This window comes from Muscardinus avellanarius (assembly GCF_963383645.1).
Source record: "Muscardinus avellanarius genome assembly, chromosome: 4".
Classification (NCBI taxonomy): Eukaryota; Metazoa; Chordata; class Mammalia; order Rodentia; family Gliridae; genus Muscardinus; species Muscardinus avellanarius.
Window position 1 is genome coordinate 125,600,517 of NC_137789.1, and position 25,871 is coordinate 125,626,387.

The 25,871-nt window shown below is 42.5% G+C and overlaps 1 protein-coding gene across 6 annotated transcripts in view; it reads right to left on the bottom strand.

Annotated features, from left to right (window-relative positions):
- Window positions 1–25,871, bottom strand: part of CPEB3 (cytoplasmic polyadenylation element binding protein 3) — a gene marked incomplete at both ends in the record, with an annotated part of 160,223 nt that overhangs the window by 25,410 nt on the left and 108,942 nt on the right. For all 6 annotated transcript variants that reach the window (XM_080694083.1, XM_080694082.1, XM_080694084.1 and 3 more), the window contains 2 exons: window positions 2,178–2,292; window positions 18,594–18,712. In XM_080694083.1, the coding sequence (XP_080550209.1) occupies window positions 2,178–2,292; window positions 18,594–18,712 (234 nt within the window). The remainder of the gene's footprint in view (window positions 1–2,177; window positions 2,293–18,593; window positions 18,713–25,871) is intronic.

The window sequence follows — 25,871 nt, forward strand, 5'->3', positions numbered from 1 at the left end:
AAACTTCAGCCACAGGGTGGCATGGTGAGTCTACCTGCAGCCCTCCTAGCAGGGGCTGGAGTGAAGTGGGGAGTTTAAGACCTAAGGGACTCCAGACTCCAGACAGCTGGGTTAGGTTTGCCACTCTCCCTGGTGTGAGTGATGGAAGAAAGGAACACGAGATGAGAGGAACAGGGCTGGAGATGCAGCTCAGTGATAAAATACTCGCCCAGCATGTGGAAAGCTCTGGGGTCAATCCCCAACACCTCCACATTTTTTTAACCAAGAGGACCCCGCAATCAAATGATAAGAATATTCATCTAGATCTAGATTGCCCATAATTCTCTCTAGGCCTGTGATTCCCCCGACCTTAATTTTTAGAAGGAAAGACTGTAAAAGGACCAGAAGAGACAGCTTGAACTTTATCAGGAAAATGCTGCTTTACACAGGTTACTTTGTGGGTTTTTTTTTTTGCTTTTTTTTTTGCAGGTATTTGTATATTTCTGTTTGGAGGGATAAGGACTATATTTACAATAACTATTAGGGATAATGGTCCCTGTCTTATAATGGGGCAAATTTCAAAGATAAAAAACAAACAAATAAATGAACAAAATAACCCCCAAGCCTCACAAGCTCCAAAGTCTCACAAGCTCTTGAGTGATGACATTTTAGTCGCTCTGACAGGGTAAAGGACAACGTTTGGCCCAGGATAAGGTAAATATCCATCTGGACACCTTAAGTCTCACTTGTTCAGTAGAGTCACCCAATCCAGTTCAGGACCACTCTCTATTTAGTGTCTAAGACTGTTTAAAGACTTCAGAAGTACATTGCTACAATATCCCTTGATAATCATTTTAAAAATGCCCTGACATTTTTAAAAATCAAAGTCAAGAAACACTGTGTGTGTGTGTGTGTGTGTGTGTATGTATGTATGTATGTGTATATATATATATATATATATATATATATTTGTGTGTGTGTGTGTGTATTACCCTCCAATTAATTCTAAGCATTCTATCACTGTGTTCATTGATTTCTTCTGTTCTGAAATCCCTGACTTGCTCTACATGGTAACCTGTTAAACCTGACAGTGGGACGCTCATTTTGGTGGGTATGATATGCACTTGTTCAGTAACATGGTGGATATTCAGAGATGTTTACCGTTGAGGTGAACTACACTGTCCTCAAGACTGTCTAGCAAAGTCAAAACAAACGTCTTTGAGAAATAGTCTTCTATTCCAAGGCACACATAGATCCACACAGCTCGGTATATTAAAAAGAAAGACAATTCTATGCATATGGATAAAGCTGCAGCTATTAACTCTTTTTGTTTAGATTACATGCCCTCTAATATGGAAGTCTAGGATAGATAGGAAAATTCTAAGACACAAATACAGAATATTTAGCTGCCTAGAAACTAGCTATGCTTATAGAAGTGTTGGCTCTTAAAATTTGATTCTTAGAAATAATTTTATTTTATCCCCCTGGCAATAACATTGATTGTTAGGAGGCTGATGCACAGCTGCTTAGATATGTCTTTGGATTTCAATATTGAAGTTACCACTTGAGCACCACTTCAAACTCTCTAGGCAATTACAATTGTGTTCAATCTCAGCAGCACAATTATTTTATCATTGGAAAGGAACTTTGGGGGGAAAAACAGGGAAGCTTTTGTAAAGCCATAACAGAAATTTCCAAATATATAATTCCTGTCTCAAAGTCTACGCGAAAAACTAGGAACCTTTCTCCTGTGGGAAGAGCTCAGTGTGATTCCTGGGGGAGCTATTTCCAGCACTGGCCTGCCTCGTCACTGCATGGGCACACAGCTACATTAGACAGATTTCTGATGGGTGACTTTTTCCCTGTCATATGTAACAATCCTAACTGGCATGAGAATGCACACTGCCAAATGTGTTATTATTTTTAAAATATGTTGTTAAATAAGGAAAGTAGTAAATTGGGTTCATCTTTTCAATGTGATGGTTTCATGAAAATTCACTCTTGTACCATAAGAAAATACAGCATTTTGAGAGAAAATATTTAACTATAAAAAGGCAACTAGGTGAAAATGACAGGGCAGCCTATGGACAGGGGACTGTGCACAGCTGACTGGAAACCCAGAGCATACGGAAGCCTGCGTGCATTGGGAACTTGGTCGCTGTTGGTTTTGTCTTTGTGGTGTTACTATTTCCACTCACCAGCTCGAAGGGGTCGTGGAACTCCCCCAACAAAGATAGTTTTTCTGGGGTCCAAAGGCTGAGAACCATCCATTACAAAGTCACTGTCACTTAGGTTCCATGGTCGGATTTGCACCTGAAAAAAAGTCGTTTACTTGGTCCTTACTTCATTTCCATCAACCCAAATGAGAATAAGATGACTAAAGACAACCCCATTGATTTGTGCATTTTATAACATACACGACCCCAACAAAATCCAATCATTTAGTTAGTCTAATCTGCATTAAGTGCTTTTCAGTGAGTAGAACTCTTGGGGGAGGTACTCGAGACTACACACATGCTATGAGGCCCTCAGAAACCACCTGTGGGGTTCGCTGTTTTATTTTTGAAGGTGGTCTTTTGGAGACAGATTCTGGGCTGTGAATTCGATTCATCTTGATATGTCATAGACTGTCTATGACCTGTCATAGTACAGCATGTGGCTGTGTAAGGGCCCACCTAAAGGAGGGGAACAGGAACATTAAGTATATGGTCTAAGAATTGTCTATATATCTGGCTTTTAAATTCTTGTCAACCCCAGAATTAAAGAATTTATATTTCAGCAATGATTTAACATAGATTAATACTCATCACGTTAGCAAAAAAAAAAAAAATTACCAGAGATACATCAAAGCATGTATAGTATCATCTAATTTTGATTAATCTGATTTTCCTAAGTGAGTTACACTTCATTTTTCCTTTTCTTTTTTCCTTTACAAAACTAGGGACTGCACCTTCTGCCTGCTCACATAATTTTTTGCCTTTTATGATGTTGTTGCCTTCCAGTTAGCCGTAAGCCACAAAATCTTCATTTCTTCCTTAGACTGAAAACTTAAGACTTGGCCGGGCGTGGTGGTGCACACTAGTAATCCCAGCGCTTAAGAGGCTGAGACAGGAGGATCACGCAGGTTTGAAGCCAGCCTCAGAAACTTAGTGAGGCTCTCAGCAACTTAGTGAGACCCTGTTTCCAAATAAAATATAAAACAGGTCTGAGAGTATAGCCCGGAGATAGAAAGCCCCTGGGTTCCAGCCTCAGTACCACACACACACACACACAAAAAAAAAAAAAAACCAACAACAACAACCCTAGACGTGTCTGCCATTCTGTTAACATTCAAAAATTTGTTCTACTTTTATTGCATGAAAGAAAAAATATTCTGTTCTGTCTTTGGAAACTTTGGTCTGTTTGACCAAATCATTTCCTTGAAATCTACCACAAAGGCTGATCAACTAGTCCCATAAAGTACCACGTGTGTGTGTGTGTGTGTGTGTGTGTGTGTGTGTGTGTGTGAGAGAGAGAGAGAGAGAGAGAGAGAGAGAGAGAGAGAGAGTGTGTGTGTGTGTGTGTGTGTGTGTGTGTATGTCTGGGGATGGAACCCAGGGGCATTTGACCTCTGAGCTACACCCCCAGCCCTATTTTTTATTCTTTATTTTGAAACAGGGTCTCAGTGAGTTGCAGAGGGCTTCACTAAGTAGCTGAGGCTGTCCGTGAACCGCGATCCTCTGGTCTCAGCCTCGGGAATGCTGAGATTACAGGCATGCGCCACCACGCCCGGCTATGAAGTACCACTTTTATTTTTTTATTTTTATTTTATTTGGAAACATGGTCTCACTAAGTTGCTGAGAGCCTCACTAAGTAGCTGAGGCTGGCTTCGAACCTTTGTGATCCTCCTGTCTCAGCCTCCCAAGCGCGGGGATTACAAGCGTGCGCCACCACGCCCGACCTAGTACCACTTTTAAATGCTTTCATAAGGGCCTATTACTAACTCTAAGAACACAGTTAATTTCCTGATACCGTAAGAACATATATTCTAGTATCACCAATGAAAGAAAAAAGGTGCATCTTTTTCTACACAGAAACCTGTCTTCTTCTGTCTGGTCTTCTTCCTGATGAAGCAGTTAAGGTCGCTTCAGGACCTCGCTAGAAGGTTCCAGTCAATGAATCTTAATTGAGTTTGGTCATGGATCACTCCCTCCACCCCCAAGATGGGGTCTGGCTCTATTGCCCAAGCTGGCCCCGAACTCCTGGACTCAAGCAATCCTGCGTCAGTCTCCCTAACAGCTGGGACTGCAGGCACAGACTACCACTTAGCTGGTCAGGAAGTACTTTGTTTCAAGAATAATAACAATTCCTGAGTAGTACCTATTATGATCTGGTTTCATTTAATCAAAACACAGCAGATGTAGCCTCCTGTAATAGCTGCAAGCTACTGCTGCTCAAAAGCAGAGGCTCTCCAGGCCTCCGCCTTCTTCCCTCCCCTGGCCCTGCCCCGCCCTCGCTTCACAGCGGCGCACAGCCGCCCTTTCCCCTATTCTTGGCATTCCTGATTAGGTCAAAATACAGGAAGAGGGCTCAGGACACAGTGCTGACCAACCCTATTCACAGAACCTGTATTTCCCAGCTGCTACCAGGAGACAGCTGCGCGAGAGTTGGCACCTCTGCAGAATCAGAGAAGTGCCCATGCAGGCCAACACCAGCGCACTCGACACACCCAGCGAAGGCCGCCCTGTGGAGCTGCTGCCGACAAGTGCCACCGCACTCTGTTCTCACTCTCACACGGCACGTTTCCCCTCGCCTTGGGTTTATTCAGACCTCAGGGTCCGATATACACCTCTCTTTCTGGACTTCCTCGGTGGATATATTTTCTGATCCTGTACATATGCATTTTTCTATTATAATATCATACTTTATAAGCTGACCCATGGATACAGCATAAATAAAAGAACTGCTTTTCAATTATTCTTGATTCATTCATTATCATGTTTTTGTTGTACTGGGCACTGAACCAGGGTGCTTTACCCCTGAGCTACATCCCTAGCCCTTTTTTTTTAAATTGTGAGACAGGTCCCACTAAGTTGTTGAGTCTGGCCTCAAATTTGCAATCCTCCTGTCTCAGCCTCTCAAGTAATGGTTAAGGTATGCACCACTGTGCCTGACTCATTATATTTTGATAATGAATGAAATTAGGTCTTTATCCTCAGTCGGTATAAATTTCCCTCAGCAACACGACTTTTACATACATACGTATATGTATGTATATATATGTATGTATATATATGTATAACTCTGCATGTGTGTGTAACAACTCTTCCAGTATACTACCAAAGAGGTGTTCCTTAGACAGTAAAAGTCTCAGCATCTTCAGGCCAAGAATAGGTTTATTATGCAAAAACACGGAAGAGACACACTTAAATTCACATGACATGATTCCAACACTCCTTTTAAGAATAACTAAGTGCCGGGTGTGGTGGTGCACGCTTCGAAGCCAGCCTCAGCTACTTAGTGAGGCTCTCAGCAACTTAGTGAGACTCTGTTTCCAAGTAAAGTATAAAGTAGGTCTGGGAGTATAGCCCGGAGGTAGAAAAGCCCTGGGTTCCACCCCCAGTACCACACACACACACAAAGAGTAACTAAGCCACGTTAGCTTGTAAATGTGCCTCTAGAGCTGGCGTGATGGTGTATGCCTGTATCTCAGTACTTGGGAAGCTAAGACAGGAGGATTGCACGTTTGAAGCTAACCTCAATGATTTAGGAAGATTCTATTTCCATATAAAAAATAAAATATGGCTGGGGGTGGAGCTCAGAGGGAAAATGTCTCTGGGTTCACTCCCTTGCACTGCACTACTACACACACACACACACACACACACACACACACACACACACACACACACACTGTGGTATCACTGGGGAGGCACCAGCCCTGGCCGTGGCCTGTCCTCACACAGGGGTCACACACGCTCACATGCCTGTAGGGCTGACAGGCAGCATAACTGCATCAAGCCACCAGAACACTGACACGCTGCGGAAGCCACTCCTAAAGGAAGCAGGCTCGTCCCAGCTCCAGTAAGTAGCTACCACTTGTGAATATGTTGTCAAGAATTTTTCCGTTTTCTTTTTAAGAGTGGCTAAAAATTCAAATTTTTATGTGAAACTTGAAAGATTTGAAAATCCTGGGAACTAATTCAAATGTTAAAATCATTGCACAAGGGAGACAAACTGCCAGATCTGTCCTGTGGGGCCTAATCTGTGATCTTTGGCTTGAAAGGTTCAGTTACCAACGGCTCACAATGGAATGTTCTCTTCCATAAGTACTTATAAGAGAAAATACAGAAATAGTTGGTTGTTTTTTTTTTTTAGTTTATTTTTAAGTATGAATTCTATGGAAGCTCTCCTAAGGACCATGAAACCTATTCTGGATGAATCATGTGTCTTCTCAGTCTTTATCTTCTGACTTAGAAATCTGTTTTGTATTAGTGCTTATCTCCAAAGGTAAAAGCTTTTAGAGGATAAAATCGAACACAAGCTTGCTGGTATACATATACAAGTTTATACCACACAGTGACTTTAACATCAGCTTTCAAAAAACCTAAAAGAATGTCACATCAATAAGATCAACAGTTAGTAATGACAACACCGATCTTCCTTTCTAAGGTTTCCCAGAGTCTGTTCTGTGAAACGCAGGTCTCTCGGGGTTGATGTGCCATGTAAGTAATATTTAAGAAAAGCTACAGATTATCTTCTCTTTGAGAGTTTTATGGCATCCATTAGTATATTTAATTAGACTCTAAGAAATTCTACATGCAATAAATCTATTCAATGTTGTTTAACCCCCACATTTCCAAAATCATTTACGTGGAACCTATTTTGGCATAAAACCTATTAATGGCCACACTCTGGGTAATACTGCCCTATTATATTTTACCCAGAAGATATATCAAAATATAGCATAATAAGGTAATGAGTAACTGAACAAAATGTCATGGGAACTCCACTGCAGCCTGAGGCCTTTCCTCCCTTGTGTCCTGCTATGGCTCTGAACGAATTGCAATTATGAAAATTAACTTTAAATGGTTAAGGGTAAATTTAGAATTAATAAATTCAAATATTAGATAGTTGTTCTAAGGACTGAAAGTTTCTGACTAAACAGTATAAGTGATATGTTATCAAATCAGTTTGACAATTTTGTTATCAGTAAAGAATAAAGTATCTAATTACAATCCTGGTGGTACACACCAGTAATCCCAGTACTTGGGAGGCTGAGATAGGAAGATTGCAGGTTCACAGCCAGCCTCAGTAACTTAGTGAGGCTCTCAGAAACCTAGTGAGATCCTGTTTCAAGATAAAAATTAAAATGGGGCCAGGTGTATAGACTAGAGGTAGCATGCCCCTGGGTTGGACCCTAGCTACACACACACACACACACACACACACACACACACACACACTACAGATCTATATAAAAACTGAAATTTCTCTCCTTAAAACTACAGGCTATAAATAGGGATAAGATTAGGCCAAGTGCTAGAAAAAATTAGTGTTACTTCTTTAGATGTTATCGTATAATATCATTTGTGTCACTTCTTTAGATGTTATCCTATAATATCATTTGTTAAAAAAAGATTTCAATGAAAATTTACAAAGGCTTCCAAGTTGAAAGACATAAATGCATTTTGTTGTACCTTTAATTACAGGATAAGAGAAAGCAGGTTCAGTAGAACAGAGTATTTTGTTTTATGTTTGTTTTTTGACAGTAGTGGGGACTGAATCCAGGGCCTTGTACATGCTAGGCAAGTGCTCTACCATTGAGCTACACCCTAACCCCTTTTTATTTTATTTTATTTATTTATTTGTTTATTTATTTATTTATTGTGGATCTGGGGATGGAACCCAGGGGCATTTGACCTCCGAGCTACACCCCCTGCCCTGATTTTTATTCTTTATTTTGAAACAGGGTCTCACTAATTTACGGAGAGCCTCACTAAGTAGCTGAAGCTGTCTGTGAACCGTGATCCTCCGGTCTCAGCCTCCTGAATGCTGGGATTACAAGCATGCGCCACCACGCCCGGCAACCCCTTTTTATTTTGAAACAAGAGTCTTGGGTTAAGTTGCCTAGGCTGACCTTGAACTCTCAATCCTCTTGCCTCAGCTTCCTGAATAGCTGGGATTTTAGGTGTGTGCCACCACACCGGCCATAAGAACAGTCTTTAACTCAAACCTCAAGGCTTCAAGTTTCTGAACATGACCTGGCCTCCCGATAGCTCTAGAATTCTGTTTAGACCACAGTTTAGTAGTTAGATATTCACCTACCAATAACTAAAGTGATCTTGAACTCACCATGAACATCTCAGCCTATATTTTCATCCCTGTTCGGTCACTTCCCTGGGTTACAAATACATATCTAATGAAGGTCCTACTGCATGGTGCCTTAGTTCTCATCTGTCATCTCAAGGCAGTTCTAGAAAGCAACTGGGCTGTTCAAAGTCACCAGAGCAATCTGGCAGTTAGCTCAAGGAACTACCTGAGCCAAGACCCCCTTCCCCAGTCATTTGGGTATTTGTCTTTTTCCCTTAGCACAAATAACTAAGAGCCCAGATACAGCTCCCCCTGCCCCCGCCTTGATTTCCTTATTTATATTTTTTCTCTGTTTAGCATCCTTCAATTTCCTAAACATGTACTAGCAAGACCCTGGCTCTTCAGGAAAATGTCTCTACTTTTTTCTCCCTAATCCTACAATCCTTTCATTCTACACAAAGCAGAACAACAATCCCACTGAAGCACCAAGACCGCTCTCTCCAACATGCAGCAACATCCCTGCTCATTTGGACAGCCAGGATGAGTCAGCTAAACCCAGGTCCACTGACTTACAGCTGTGACAATTTAGTTGTACTGGCGATGAACTCTGACCCACCAGAGCTGTCAGCAATTCTATTTTGAGCACCACAGACCTCACAGAATGATTAGAGTGTCCTAGCTCTATCAGAAATAAACTAGTCTGTGGCATCTTATCTCCTCCATGATGCAAGGGATTGCTTTGCTATTAACCATCAAAATGAAGAGCCACAGCAGCAATATTTCTGGTTGGAACTCTTAAAAATACATTCATATTTAGTATCTTATTTTGACCTCAGAGCCCTCTAATAAACAGATCAGCTGATTTCTCCGAGTTTAGATGCTACCTAGTATTCTCAAGTACTGTTTGTTTCTACCTACCCAACAGAGAGGAAAAGGAGATGTCTTCCCAATGTCTTCTAGGGGAAGCAGAGAGAAAGGAACCTAACAGTTGATCAGAGTATCTGGCCTAAATAAGACTTTTGTATCCTGGGTAGCTCTGGGGCCACAAGGCAAACTCTCAAATTCAGACTATTCCTCAGACAGAAGTAGGCCCCAGAAAGCCTCATCCAGACAACCAGGACTCCCTGTTGGGCTTGGTGTCACATGCTCGTAATCCCAGTACTTGAGAGGCTAAGAAAAGAGGAGTGTGCAGGTTCGAAGCCACCCTCAGCTACTTAGTGAGGCTCTCACCAACTTAGTGAACCTTGTTTCCAAAAAAAGAAATGTAAAATAGGTCTGGGAGTGTAGCCTGGAGGTAGAAAGCCCTGGGGTTCCATCCCAGTACCACAAAAAACCAAACCAAATAAAGAACCAGGTCTCCTTCTACACAGGCAGCCAAAAGTAACCCTGGGAAATTCTCTCATGCTCTCCCAGGATGCTCAGGTAAACCATCAGATTTAGGAAAGAGTCCAGGTACAACAGTGCAGGCACGTCTGCTCCCGTGCTGAGCTGAGGAGCCCATGTGATGCAAGACTTCACAGCACCTTGGGGATGTCCCGTTACTGATGGATAATTCAAGCACAGCACTCTCTGGACTATTTCATAAGAGCACTCAGTACAGAAATGAAGGCCAGGCATGATGGCACATACCTGTAATCCCAGCTACATGGGAGGCAGAGGCAGGAGGATTGCAAGTTTGTGGCCAGCCAGGGTAACTTAGCAGGACTCTGACTCAAAATACAAAGTTAAAAGAGCTGGAGATATAAATTTCTGTCCATTCCTCTGGAATAAAAACATCTGGGGCCGGGCGTGGTGGCGCACGCTTGTAATCCCCGCGCTTGGGAGGCGGAGACAGGAGGATCGTGCAGGTTCGAAGCCAGCCTCTGCTGGATTAAGAGACCCTGTTTCCAAATAAAATATAAAATAGGTCTGGGAGTGTAGCCCAGAGGTAGAAGACCCCTGGGTTCCATCCCCAGCACCAAAACAAACCAAACCAAACAAAAAAACCCCACAAACATCTGGGAATACAGCTCAGTGGTAAAGTACCTGTGGATTCAATCCCTAGTATCTGCTCCCCTCCAAAGTGGTTATGTATGTCCTACCATTATGCTTAGATTAATAAAGCCAATGTCAACGAAATGTTATAGCTGGAAGACTCAAGGCAGTGCATGCGCTTGCTCCCTCTCCTCTCCTCTCCTCTCCTCTCCTCTCCTCTCCTCTCCTCTCCTCTCCTCTTCTCTCTCTCTCTCTCTCTCTCTCTCTCTCTCTCTCTCTCTCTCTTTCTCTCTCTCTCTGGATGGAACCGAGGAACATTCTACTTCCAAGCTACATCCTCAGCCCTATTTTTAAAAAAAAATATTCTTTATTTTGAAACAGGGTCTCACTGAGTTGCGAAGGGCCTAAGTAGCTGAGGCTGTCCGGGAACCATGATCCTCCTGTCTCAGTCTCCCAAATGCTGGGATTACAAATGTGTAATTTGTAAAGCTTTCTTTTAAGAGCTTTTCTGACTGCCTCAGGAACACTGCACCTGGTTCCTTGGCCACACTACCACCACAGCTGCTCGCTTTGAGAATGCCTGTTGTGCCGTGGCTCACTCTCTGGGCACATGTCCGTTTCCCTCCACTGGACTCTAGGGTCCTCCAAGGCTGAGATCACGGATGTGCATGGGCCCCGGTTGCCCGCCACAGTGCCCAATCCCTATGAATGCTGTGTGAGGTTTGGTAAACGAATCTAGGTTTCCCGGGGCACACTGGCCCCACAGGTGTCCAGCAGCTCCCAGATCACTCTCCTCACTCCACTGAGAGCCATCTTCCCGGGAAAGGAAATACAGTGTGTCTGGTCACCAGTGGGCACCCCAGGGCTTGGGCTTTATTAGTGCAAATCTGTGATGATGCCTGAAGGCTCACTCAGCGATGAGCAGGACCTACAGGTCATCAGCACTGCTTTGCCTTCCCATAACTTACGAAGAGAGTATGGCAGCTGGCTCCCTTCTGAAAAAAGAAACTACTAGTGCTTCTGCGCATTTACACTGCACCACTGTGCACTCTGCAGTCAAAATAAAACCATCACACACTCCATGCTGTAAAAGTCACCGCCACTTCAGTGATGAGGAATCTAAGTGTAAGGAGAGCGAAACTGAGATCCAGGTTTATCTGACTAGGAGCCATTCCATTGTAATCATGCTATTCTCCTCCAAGGCTCCCCATGTTCCAGGCTACTGGACGCCAGTAGTATTGGAATTACAGGTGTGCACCACCATGCCTGGCTTCAAGATGTATTTTTTTCCCATGGTACTAAGGGTTGACTCGGGCATTCTATCTTTGAGATACATCCCCAGCCCTATTTACTTTATTTATTTATTTAGTTTTGAAACAGGGTCTCACTACAGTGCAGAGAGCCTCACTAAGTTGCTGAGGCTAGCTGTGAACCTGTGATCTCCTGTCTCTGCCTCTCCAAGTACTGGGGTTACAGGTATGCGTCATCAGGCCCACCTTCAAGATGCATTTTTACTAGTGAGTGACTAACTTTTCTCTAAACTTTCCTTCCTATCTTCAGTGTATTAAGAAATGGCCAGTAGTTCCTGGGGTGTGTGTGGCTCAGGGGTAGAGTGCTTGCTCAGCCCTGGGTTCAACCCCTAGCATGAGGAGACGGAGGGGAGAGAGGGAGAGATGGAGAAAGAGGGAGGGAGGGAAGGAGAGAGAAATAAAAAAAGAGAGGGAGAGAGAGAGAGAGAGAGAGAGAGAGAGAGAAGAGAAGAGAAGAGAAGAGAAGAGAAGAGAAGAGAAGAGGAGATATGAAAGAAATGGCCAATAGGTTCTTCTTAGACTTACTAACAAAACTAGCAGTTAGAAAGATCAGGAAAAAAAAAAAAAGATTTAGCAATGAAAACTAGCACTAATTCAGCTATTTTAACTTCCAGGTTCACAGCCTTAGGCAATCTTGTATCCCAGCCAGACAATTTTGTCCAGTATCTACATAAATGTGCACTTTCAGGTCCATAAATGGTACCAGGACAAGGATGTTGTTACTGGCATGCTGATTACTAGAATTCTTGAGAGGAGTGCACATATAAGTTCAGGTTACCTAAGTTTTTCCTGGGAAGAAGCCTATTATTTGAGTGAGCTTCATGGAATGACCAATTCCACAGAAATCAAACATTATACAAATATATATATTGTAAATGTCTCAGAACCTTAATAAATGTCCCCCCCCCAATGTTTTTTGGTACTGGAGATTGAGCCCAGGGCTGTTCTACCTCTGAGCTACACCTCCACCCCTATTTTATAAAGTTTTTGCTTGGAAATAAGAGTCTTACTAAATTTCTAAGGCTGGCTTCAAAATTTTGATCCTCCTGTCTCAGCCTCCCAAATACTGGGATTACAAGAATGCACCACCATGTGTGGCAGTGCAGCTCGCATGCTTGCTTGCTTCCTTCCTTTTTTTCTTTTTTGTTTGTTTATTTGTTTGAAACAGGGTCTCACTAAGTTGCAGAGGGCCTCACTAAGTTGTTGAAGCTGGCCTTGAACCTGTGGTCCTCCTGTCTCAGGCCCCTGAGTACCGGGATTACAGGGGTGTGCTAGGCTATGGAACTTAAAGGAGAAAATGGATATAAAATGCACTAAGTGCTCAAGAAGTGACAAGTATTTTTTGTTATGAGTAAACCTTTTATCTGAGATCTTTTCAAGACACTAGTCTTTGACAGGATAAGCGTTCCTCAGAACACACTTCAGTAAACATGGCCCTGTAAGTGGCAGCACTGGCTATTTGTCCACCAGCTTCCACTGGGACTCCAGCACCTCTTTTACCTCCCCGGATAAGGAATGTAGCTTTGCCACAGTCTCAAGCCCCAAGCAGCTCTAACCCCATTTAAAAATTCAGATATTCAGAGCAAAAAATAGGATTCGTTATGAAAAGGAAGTACAGTTCTCATTTTAGAGAAGAGATTCCTTCTTTGGATAAATTCCTATGATGGAAGGTTTTTCAACCTTGAATTTAGACTGAATTCACGTAAAAAAGAAAAAAAGAAGACTTTCTAGGGAAACGATACATGTGATGCTACGGGCACACAAAACCAGATTTGAATGAGCCAAGATAAAATTATTATTATTATGCTTAGGAGGTAGCCGGTGTAGTAAATAAATCAAAAGACGGAGGAAGCCATTCAAGATTCCCTACAAGTTGGCCTCTGCCTATTTTTCCTAACTTGATTTTTCTCCGTTCCCTTTCATATGCTGGTTCCAACTAACCAGCCTAAGTGTTCTCCATTGAGGTCACATGACTCCCCATTTCTGTATCTGTTGCTGCCTTTCTCTGAAATGTTTTATACCCCTCCCTATTACCTTTACCCCTCCCACAAACCCCAAATTCTTCTCAACCTTCAAGACCTAATTCTTATGACACTTCATCTAGAAAAGTCTTTTTTTAAATCACTCTAGATAGCCAGGCGTGGTGGCGCATGCTTGTAATCCCCGCGCTTGGGAGGCGGAGACAGGAAGATCGTGCAGGTGTGAAGCCAGCCGCGCTGGCTTAAGAGACCCTGTTTCCAAATACAAAGTATAAAATAGGTCTGGGAGTGTAGCCCAGAGGTAGAAGGGCTTCCGGGAACCCCAGTATCACCCCCCAAAAAAAACAAAAAAAAACCCCACTCTAGATATATTTAAACAGTCCAAAGTCCACAATCTGTATAAAATTTTCATTATTTTGTCATTTTTCTTAATTTAACCAATATTTGAGAATACATTCCAGGCTTAGTAGATACTCTGTTTTTTACCTGATATTGGAGATTGAACCCAGAGGCACTAAGATACACTCCAATATATATTTATTTTTTATTTTAAAATAGGGTCTTGCTAGGTTGATGAGAGTCATACTACTTGCTGAGGCTGTCCTCTAACCTTTGATCATCCTGTCTCAGCCTTGCAAGTACTGGGACTACAGGCATGTGCCAACAAGCCTGGCTAGATACTCTGTATATTTATTCTTGCTTTATGTACCTATATACTATAACCTTTTGGGACACAGACTTTATGTTGGCTTATAGTAAGTTGATATACAGTAACCAGAAGTTCCCATTGACCTCAGTAATCACTCAAACTTGGCTTCTTGAAGGAAGGAACACCATTTTAAAAAGATGGCTGTCTGTGGGGCTAGAGATAGCTCTCATAATAGGTATAATTCACTGCAATTTAGTAATCAAGGAAGGATTTATAAAGGAGACAGCATTTGAGAAGGGGTCTTGAAATAAAGGTAGGAAACATAATTAAAGATATCAGCACAAATCTTTCAGTTTGATTAGATCTGGGGTTTAAAAGAAAAGCATAAAATGGTAAGGTTAGAAAAAATTGAAATTAAAAACTGAAAAACTGAACCAGCCCCTATTTCCATCTTTCTCACATCCACCCTTCTAGATTTTTGTGATGTTTTAAGTGTATGGCCATGCTATCTGAGCTATAACCTAAAGAACTAATCTACAGAAAACACATTTCAACTTGGTAATATGGTTTTCAAATAAATAGAAAAAGATCTGTCACATTTCAGGATATATAAGATATACTATAAATCATGAGGAGGAGGAGGTAGGAAATGTCTCTGATACTCCTTTTTAAGGCATTTGCTATCCCATATCTCTTACCAAAGTGCTCTATAAGGTAAGAATCATTACATCTTCTTCCCTACCTTCTTTTCAAAGTTCCTCTTTTTCAGCTAGACCCTAGATATGTCTAAACCCCTCTAGGTCTCATGCTTTATTAGCCTGCTTTCTAGAACCTTCAGGTTCAATCTATTCAAAAATTCAAAAAGTGGAGTCCCTTTGATGAGAGGGTGAGAGGGACCCCTATGCAAGGACAGACGCAGCTGTCTTCTGGGATGTCTAGGGCACCTGAGCTATGTGGCTGGAGGAAGAGGTCAGTCACAGCTCTAGAGGCTTGGCAATGGCTCCTGCTCCTGCCAATTTGTCTTTCCACTCTTTGGGAATGAGAAGTCAACGCATCAGGCCAGGGAAACAGTTCCTTCTGCTATCATTTTTTTGGTGGTACTGGGGATGGAACCCTTCTACCTCCAGGCTACACTCCCAGACCAATTTTATATTTTTATTTTGGAAACAGGGTCTCTTAAGCCAGCGAGACTGGCTTCTGGCTTCGAACCTGCATGAACCTCCCGTCTCCACCTCCCAAGCTCGGGGCGCCACCACACCTGGCTCCCTCTGCTATCTTCTAGGACTGGATCTAGACATAGAATATTCTGAGTAGAGTCATTTACTCTACTCAGTGGAAGTTAATCGGTGGCCAAAATTCTATCTCAATTACAACCTGAAATCCATTCATTTGGGATTAATTTGAGCCAAAAAAAACAAATACAAATTTGGACAAAATAGGTTAGAAGGGACTTTGCTATCAGGCTCTGCATTAGAAAAAAAAAGACAAAAAACGGTGTGATTAGTTTGGCCCACCCAAAGGGAGTGGGAGTTTGATTTGAAAGGGAGGGAAAATGGATAAGGGAGAAGGACAAAGGGCAAAAAATCTTCAGGGTCATTTTGGAACAAGGTGTATTTCCAAGGAGAAATTCAAGGAGGGTCAGAAAGAACTAAGCAACAAAATGAGGGTGCTGGAATCCTGAAAGGTAGAAAAGGAAGGTTAGCCAAGTCAGGACACGGAAGCCAGGAAGAGCTGTGGCTCACAGTTTGGTGAATGAGCCCTGAAGGCTGAACCTGCTTGGAAATAGCTCTTTCCAAGGTCCTCATGACTCCAGGGCTCAGCCCAGCTCTCACTTTCCATGAGATCATCCCCAGAGAGATGGAATGTTCCAGAACCTAGGTGGGGAGTGTGCACAAACAGGCTTGGAGTGGTGAATGTGCAGCTGGAGCCAAGAAAGGGGTTTCAGAGTTCAAACCAAAGAGCTAAAACCCTAAACGGGATACAGCTCTCTAAAATTATAGGTGTTTGGGGACTTTTATATTATTTCCCATCCTAAATTTTACTCAAACTATTTTTGCTGGAAATTCTGAGTATGCCTGGGTCAAAGAAATATGTGACTGGCAGTCACCATTCAGAGTTCACCACACTGCAATAACACTGGAGCTCAGAATTAAAAAAAACTGCAATAAAGCAGAAATTTGCAGAAACACAAACAATAAAATTTAGTTTTCCCATCAACATTTCCAAAACAGATAATTACATTAATTATTTTCAAAGTCCTTCACGTGTTTAGAGTGAGAACACTCAGAAGCAATGGTGCGGCCACCATACCGCCTGCAGCTACAATGGCACATCTCTCCCACCCCCAAGAGCTCTCCTCTCCAGGTGAGGGCTGGGTCTACAGGCACATGGTCCTCCTTCCCCTCCAGAGCCAGTGACTGGACCCTTCCAGGGAGCCTGGCCTGTTCATCTCGTTTCTTCACCTCACCTCAACAGGTTCTTCCCGACTATGGACATAATTATCTCAAGGTATACTTCTAATTCCTTTGCCCGTTCAATATAAAAATCGCACACGTGTGTGTGTGTGTGTGTGTGTGTGTGTGTGTGTGTTTACTGAGGATTGAACCCACAGGCATTCTATCTCCAAGCTACACCCCCGAGCCCCTTTTATTTTTTGGTTTGAAACAGGGTCTCATTAGGTTGATGAGAATCTCACTACTTGCTGAGGCTGTCCTCGAACCTGTGATCATCCTGTCTCCACCCCCTAAGTGCTGTAATTACAGGCATGTGCCATCACATATAGCTATAAAAATACTTTTCTAATCCTCTCCTATAGTATATGACCAATTCCACTCTAACTCTTCATAGTTCATGCCTACTCCCCTTCTTCCAGTGCCAAATGATAATCTCACACTACTTGGAGGAGACTTATATACATTATTTCATCTCTCATGTATACAGATGGAATCTCGCACACGCCCATTCCCGTTGGTCCTCCTGTCTCCCACATCACACAGCCCCTCCGCACTGTTTAAATAAAGATCAAAGTCAACAAAGGTTCCCTACTCTTTTCCCTACCTACTGTTTCCCCACCTGTGTAGCTACACCTATCCAATTTTGCCACTGTTGTTAATTTAAAAATTTGACAGTTGTCCCAGAATTTGAAAATTTCTAAAACCTTTATTTCTTTTCCTGCATTAATTATTCTGCTAAGGCTCAATATCCTCTTTACACATTGCATTCCCACCTTTATCAGTGTCCAAGTCCACATCATTGTTTTGCCACCACTCTAGACCCTGCTCTTCTCAACAGATGTTGCCGTGTAGCTGGGCTCTGAGCTTGTCCCAGTCCTCTGGCGTGCTTACTGTAGGACGGATCACACCAGGAGCCACAGCTGCACAAGTGCCTGCCCTCTGCCGTGTGTCTTCACACTCTTCCCTCTCCCGAGCCTTCCGACCACCCAGAGCAGAATGATCATTCTTCACATTTTCCAGTTGAGGAAACTACAACCCAGCAAGGATCAGATGACTTATTTAGAGCCAAGCATGATAAATGATGGAGTCAAGACTCAAGCTGGGAATTTCCACATCAGACTCCAGCTCGTTCTCCAAACACATTGCTGAGAGTGCACCTGCTGCTGAGCAAGCCCCTGACCTGTGACGCAAGTTTACAGGGGATGCTGCAGGCCCTGTGATACACAGCCGCACTCTGCTGCACATTCCACATCCCTCCTGTGACTACGCGCCTTGACCACAACCTCACCACACTCTCACGCTGCCCACCTCCTATGGGCCCTACTACTTCTGCCACATGAACCAGGCTGTTTTCTTCTACTTTGAGCATGGTTTTGTCTCTTCTCCATGTATATTTCCTTCACCCAGTGGCTCAGAAGGCACAGTGTCTTAACCACAGCCCGGTGTAAATGCACATTTATTTATGGTCTTAGCTGCTGTGCTGTTCTCCCCCTCTTGCCTTGCTGAAACTATCCACTTAAGAGTGTGAGCTCTTGGCCCAGAAAGCTCTACTAAGCTAGCAACGGCTATCATCCAGTACAAAGCCTTACATTCAAAGGCACATAAGCATTAAATAAAAATAAAATTACTTCTGTAATTTAAAAAATAAATTATGCTTGTCCTTGATCTGAAATAATGACAGAAAACAGCTGCCCAAACCACTAAGAGTGTTATTTACTCCAATTCAGACTTTTCAAATAGGAATTAGCTTATCAGGGCTATAAAGCAGATGACCAGAGAACATTTGTTGATAGGCAGTCCCAAATGTATAACACAAAACACCGAGTAATTTAACAGTCTAGCTCTACTGCATCGCAAGGTCAACCGGGTACAGATCCTGGTTTCCAGCATTCCTGGTATGAGGAGGGGGAAATCAGCGATTCCAATTGCACTTGTGCCCGAGCTGCATACGACTTACCGGCTTATCCTTGATGGTGGGGCTCGACACACACAGGTACAGTTTCCCATCTTCTTCTAGGCAGGCATCTATCAAAGCCTGTACTGAGCTCTCCTCCTGGAATAGCAGAAAGGCATAGCCTTGGGGAAAACAAAAACAAAAAGATGGGGGAGGAATCAGTAAGTTAAGCTTGAAGTTCCACCAGTCAAAAAGTTGCCTCATTTTGACAAATTCTTACTTAAATCTGGAAGTTCGAGTGTGACAAAGGAACCTGCTACCCTCATGTGCCAGGCACTGTTAGGTGCTCATAGACCTTACGCCCAGCTGAGCTAGCTGGGTGCGCTGGTATTACATTGCTAAATTCTCATAATTACTCAGGGGAGCAAGTGCAGAACACCTTAATGGAATTTCCATGAACAGGTCTCATCTTGATGAAGGAAGGCAAGACGACTCACCACGGGTTGAGTCACAAGGAAACAAGCATTACTCGTCCCCTAATTTTCACCAAGCCACAGGACTGACAATGGGACAACAGGTATGAGCCTTGGGCATATTGTGCTAACTCAAAGAAGCTACACACAAAATAGCATGTCCAGAAAAGGCAAATCAAGACAAAAAAAAAAAAAACAACCAGATTAGTCGCATCTTCAACCAGAAGATGAAAGGAATAAGACAGGATTTCTTTTTGAGATAATAAATTTTTGTCTTAAATTGCCAGGTGTTAGCTGGGTGTGGTGGTGCACGCTTGTGATCCCAGCGTTTGGGAGGTGAGACAGGAGGATTGCGGTTCGCAGACAGCCTCAGCTACTTAGTGAGGCCCTTTGCAACTCAGTGAGACCCTGTTTCAAAATAAAAAATAAAAAATAGGGCTGGGGGTGTAGCTCGGAGGTAGAAGGCCCTTGGGTTCCATCCCCAGTACCGCAAAACAAAAAACAAAACAAAACCAAACAAAAAAACAATTGCCAGGAGTGGTGATGCATGCTTGTAATCCTAGTACTTGGGAGGCTGAGACAGGGAAATCACAGGTTCGTGGCCAGCCTCAGCTACTTAGTGAGGCCCTCCACAACTTAGTGAGACCATGTTTAAAATAAAGAATAAAAAATAGGGCAAGGGGTATAGCTCAGAGGTAGAATGGCCCTGGCTTCAATCCCTAGTACTGCAGAAAAATTCTTTTTCTAAAGTTGACTGCAGTGATAGTTACACAACACTCTGAATAACCATTGAACTGTATGTATTAAAGTGATGAATGGCGCCAGGCATGATGGTGCACACCTGCAACCCTAGTATCAGGAAGTGGAGACAAGGAGAATCATGGGTTTGAGGACAGCCAGCAACATAGGGAGAGACTCTCAACAACCTAGTGAGATCCTGTTTCAAAACAAAAAACAAGGGATAGGGGGCACCTCAGAGGTAGATTGCCCCTGGCCTCAATCCCTGGTAATATGGAAAAAATTAGTTAATTAAAATAAAAAATAAATAGATGAACTGCCAAGAGCTGTGGCACATGCCTATAGCCTCCCAGTACTTGGGAGGCTGAGACAGAAGTAGCACGAGTTTAAGGCTAGTCTCAGGAACTTAGCAAAACCTGTTTCAAAATTAAAAATAAAAAGGACTTAGGGGCATAGCTCGGGGCACAGCTTGGAGGCAGAATGGCCCTGGTTCAATCCCTATTATCCCCCACCAAAGAAAAACAATAATGAATGGTATGTGAACTATACTTCAATAAAGCGATTTCCAAAAATCTCAACAGGCTGATGCGTTTTACATGTTACTGCTGCTGCTACTGCTGTTTCTCTAAGGGATACCCTCTGGATACAATCTAGAAACATGGACACCGACTACAGGATTTCCCTTAACACACACACACACACACACACACACACACACACACACACACACACACACACAATGTACCTTTTGATTGACACACAGTAATTATACATATTTATGGGTTACAATGTGATAATGTTGATTCATGATATACAGTGATAAAATCCAGGTAATTAGCATTACTCTCTCAAATATTACCATTGTTTTGTGTTGGGAGGCTTTGAACTCCTCTCTTCTAGTTCTTTATAAAATATATAGGGCTGATGGTATAACTCAGTGGTAGAGCCTGTGACTAGCATGGGAAAGGCCCTGGGTTCAATCCCCTATGCCAAAAATATAAAATAAAATAAAATGTTGCAAACTATAGTTACCCTACTCACAGACAACTTTGTTTAGTCTGATTATTTTCAGTGGGACACAATCTGGGGACTGTGAGACCACTGAAATGAGCAAGACCAGATTCCTGCTGCCAAGAGACCTATGTAGACATAAGACAGACAGTCACCCCTCACTGCAATGCTGAGAGACAAGTGGCCAGGCAGCCCTGCGGTCTCTGACTTGAGAACTGGTAGACTTCAAAGAGAGCAACAGGTGTCCAGGGGGCCGGATCTGGCACGGGCTGCCAGGATGGCATTCGTGAATGGCAGCCAAGCAAAGGCCCTCAGGAGCCAGCATATGCCTGAGAACTCAACTGCACCATCTCCTCACAGCCCTGATGGCTTCACTAGATCTCAACTGGCACCTCCACGCCCAGTCCTGCCTGCTCCTTGGCCTCAAAGGACATAGCACCAACACTATTCTCTGGTGGACTGTGCCAGAACCATACAACTGTAAATGGTGAAGAAGGATAAGAACCCTCAGCATAGAGAAGAGAAACTGCTCACACATCAAAGAGGTTTAATGCACAACGAACTGGCTACGAGTCAAAGGGCTCTGGAGTTGTGGACAGGTAATATCCTTTCACATAATGACAGTGGCGATGGATAAGGGTGTTCTTTCTCCAACTCTTCACTCCACTAGAGAGAGCATTTAAGCAAGTGCAGCAGGAAGAACACCAGCCATGCTATGCAGCACACTGGCCAGCGCCATGGGCAGAAGCCAGCACACAGGAGAAGGCACTGAGCTGAACCGGTGGGGCAGGCAGCGGCAAGAAACAGGCTGCTCGGGTGTGAGGACCCACAGCTGCCTCTGGGCTTTATTCCTAGGCAAGATGAGTCAGAAGATTCAGCAGGTGTCTAGGTAGAAAAGACAACTGGTCATTTCTTCATGTCCTCTCTCTTTTGTAAATAAGATCAAACTATAACCAAATCCCAAGGAATCTATGAGAAATTCAGTGTTTTCATTTAATGTGAGAACATTCATTTTACTTGCCAAAGAGAATATTAGAGATAAGTTAAAACACAAGTATCACAAAAGTGAGGTCTCAACAGGTTCCCTCAACCTCCTGCCTTACCAGGTGAAATGCTGGTCATGACCACAAAGGTCATAAGAAGCATCCTGGACGCCCTGCCCTTGGAGAAGAGACAACCTGTTTACACGATATGCACGAGCGCATAAAGAATGCCGGCGAGGGGGCGAGCTCGGGAGCTGGGCGCTGTACCCTTCCTCCACACCGCTGCCCTCCCTCTGTAATCTTGCGCATCAGATCCGGTTCAGAGGAAAAGGAGGCTATTTCTATAGCAGACGAGTTGCTACCACAAAAGCACACAGATTTCCACTTAGGCCTATCTCACAGCCATAGACGTCTACAATGGCAGAAGACAGAGTAAAAACAAACTGTAAGTCACAAATAAAAGGATCCATAATAGTTTATAGTTTCTTTAGGATAGCTCCTTCACAACAAGGAACTGTGTGTCAAAACAGCCATCTTTACTCCAAGGCCAGCAAGCTGCCACTCCTGATAATGACAATATCTGCGCACACTGATAAGGGATATGGCTGAACTCCCCTTGGGCTGTAGTCCAACAACTTTCCTTCAACTCTACTCTCCACCTCTGGCAACTAAAACATTTACCAGAAACACTCCAAAATTCCCCCCATGAAAACACTGAGCTTTACTTAATAACTGATACTTCAAGGTTAAGCAAACCTAGGTGACAAAAGAAGCCAAATAATTTTTTAAACTCAGGAAGGAAGAATTTTCAAACCCTTTTCCCTTCTGCTTTTGAGAAATTTAAGGTGAAAGTAAATAAAGGAAAAAAAAATGATTGCTTCAAGAATAACAAGGTTAATGTGAAGTGGAAATTAAATCAATGATTTACTAAAAGGTAAATCCCACATGGTCCTATGAAAAGACTTCTGCACTAGGAGTCAGGAGGTCTGGATCTGGGTACAAGTCCTATCGTTCACTAGCTGTGTGATAATAGCTAATAGCTAATGTTTACTGAGCATTTACACTAGGCAATGACTGAACTGCCTTCTGTGTATTAATTCATCTTCACACACACTCTAGGAAATAGACATTATTTTAATTCTGTTTTTGGAAACTGCAGTCCTTAAGTGGCTTATTTGAGGTCATCCAGTAAGTGGCAGTACCATGAACTTGAAGCTGGGTATGGTGGTGCATACCTGTAATCCCAACCACTAGGAAGCTGAGGCAGGAGGACTGCAAGTTCAAAGCCAGCCTGGGCAATGTAGCAAAACACAGTTCAAGATAAAATTAAAGGGAGCCAGGCATGTTGGTACACACCTGTAATCCTAGTATTTGGGAGGCTGAGACAGGAGGATCACAGCTTCCAAGACACCCTCAACAACTTACTGAGGGTCTTAGCAACTTAGCAAGGCCCTGTTTCAAAATAAAAATGAAAAAGGGCTAGCCATATATCTTGGAGGTAGAAATGTCCCTAGGTTCAATTCCCAGTACTATAAATAAGTAAATAGTAAAAAAAATTAAAGGGCTGGGGATGTAGCTCAGTGGTAGAGTGCTTGCCTAGAATGTATGAGGCCCGGTTCTATCCCCAATACTTAAAAGAAGCCAGGTGTGGGGGCACATGCTTGTAATCTCAGTTCTTGGGAGGAAGATAGGAAGATCGCAGGTTCAAGGACTGCCTTAGCAGCTTAGCAACCTAGTGAGACTCTGTTTCAAAATAAAAAAAATAGGGCTGGGGGTGTATCTTGGAGGTAGAATGCCCCTGAGTTCAGTCCCCAGTATTACACACACAAGAAGAAAGAAAAGATTATGACATTGAATACTAATTTAGCATTTCTCAGTCTCAGCTTTTTTCCATATAAAATGAAAAAAATAAGTATTTAATCTGATTATTTACAGAGCTATAGGTTATAAGAGAATGTATTTAAAGGTTCTTTATGAACTATGGTGTCATACAAGTATTTATTTTTCATTTACTGCATTTTCAATTATTTGTATATAAAATTAAAGTGGGGTTGTTGCATATGGTCTCATTATCAAAATTAGATTTCAAATTAATGATATGCATTTCCTGCTTTACATATGCAAGTGCTTGGTGAATAAAGGGAAGGAACCTAGATATGAAGAAAAGCTCTAATTAGTTTCTTAAAGATATGCTGAATATTACTGCAAACAAACAATAAAGTAACTGGATATCTGCTTTCATATATTATCAGCCATTTCTACTAAGAGAGAATTGTCAGATAAAGTATTATTTGTTAATTTTAATAGACTCTTTAAATAAAGGCTGATTATACCCATAAATAGAATTTCTCTAATCATCATTTTGATGGCAGGCTCTTTTATTAGTTTGACGGGCATAAAAAACAATCTTGTCCAAAAACCTAAAGACTCCCTCTGTTCTCCTTGTTCTCTGAGCCAGTAACAGATAGATAACAGGATTACAAAACTCCTCTGGTTTCAGAAATGGTGACCTACGGAGTGTGTGAGCTCTGGGAGGCTCTGCTCAGAGCCTCTCTGTGGGAGGAGCTGTGGGCTCTCAAAGGAACAGGAGGTACTCTTGGCCACTGTCACCATCACGACCCTGGATGCTGGCAGAATGGATGGCCGGAAATTTCTTGCTCTCCCCCTGGTGCCAACTAGGTTGGAAGGAAAAGGGTGGAACAGTGATGGATTTTTGAACAAGCATGGATTGACCAATGCAATTTTCTTGGGGGGAAAAACAGAAAGGAGGGGGAAAGGGACTTAATTAGGATAATTCCATTTTATTTGGCTAGATTTTTGAAGGGTAAATGTAATTAAAAGGACATTTTTTTTCTTTTAATACCTGAAAACACATGAAGAGTAACAGCTTCCCAAATGTTCCTGGCTACCTTTCAAAAACAAAGCTTCCTGAGTTCTTAAATACATCATTTTTCATGATATACTTTTTTTTCAGTACTGGAGATTGAATCCAGGAACATTCTACCTCGGAACTACACCCCAGCCCTATTTTGTATTATTTATTTTGAAACAAGGTCTCACCAATTTGCAAAGGGCCCAAGTAGCTGAAGTTGGCCGTGAACCTACAATCCTCCTGTCTCAATCTCCCGAGGACTGAGATTATAAGTGTGTGCCACCATGCCCAACAAATGTTATACTTTAAAAAAAAATTTGATCCCTACTATAAACAATAACCACCACCAGCTTTATTGGTGATCTACCAAGTACTAAATGCTCACAATATTCCAGTCACTCTGTTAATAAAGATATTACTTTTATTAGCTTATTTTATCTTCATAGTGTCTCTATGAGATAAGTATAATTATTATCATTATCACTTTACAGATGAGAAAATTCAAGCTCTAAGGGTGTTAAGTGACTTCTTTGATTAAAACCTAAGGATAGAGCTTGGGGTTGAAACCTAGGTCAGGTTCTAGAGCCCTCACTCTTATTCCATTAATGTATATTGTCTCACCAAAGAAAAGCTAGGTAAAATTTTCAATATCACTAACAAATGAGGACTTGTCTTTAAAAATGTCCTAGTGAGCTGGGCGTGGCAGCACACGCTCGTAATCCCAGCGCTTGAGAGGCTGAGACAGGAGGATGGCACAGGTTTGAAACCAGCCTCAGCTACTTAGAGAGGCTCTCAGCAACTTAGTGAGACCCTGTTTCCAAATAAAATATAAAATAGTGTGCAGGGTATAGCCCAGAGGTAGAAAAGCCCCTGGGTTCCACCCATAGTACCACAAACAAACAAACAAAATGTCCCAGTGACAGTGACTATTTCACAGTGTTTTAGTAGCAGTTAAGTCATCTGTGCTATAGTCCTAAAAGTCCTGTGCAGATTTAATTATTCCAAAGTTTATGGAAACGACATTATTCTTGAGTAGAAATAATGGATTTCAGAATAACTAGGGTAGGCTTAGATTTAATCAAATTTCCTGAGCAAGGCTGTTTTTCGATGTATTTTAAGTTGCCTATTTAAAATGAAGCTTTTTTTTTTTTTTTTTTTTTTTCTGGTACTGAGGATTGAACCCAGGGGCATTCTCCCTTTCAGCTATATCCCCAGCCTTATTTTACTTTTATTTTGAAACAGAGTCTCACTAAATTGTGGAGGG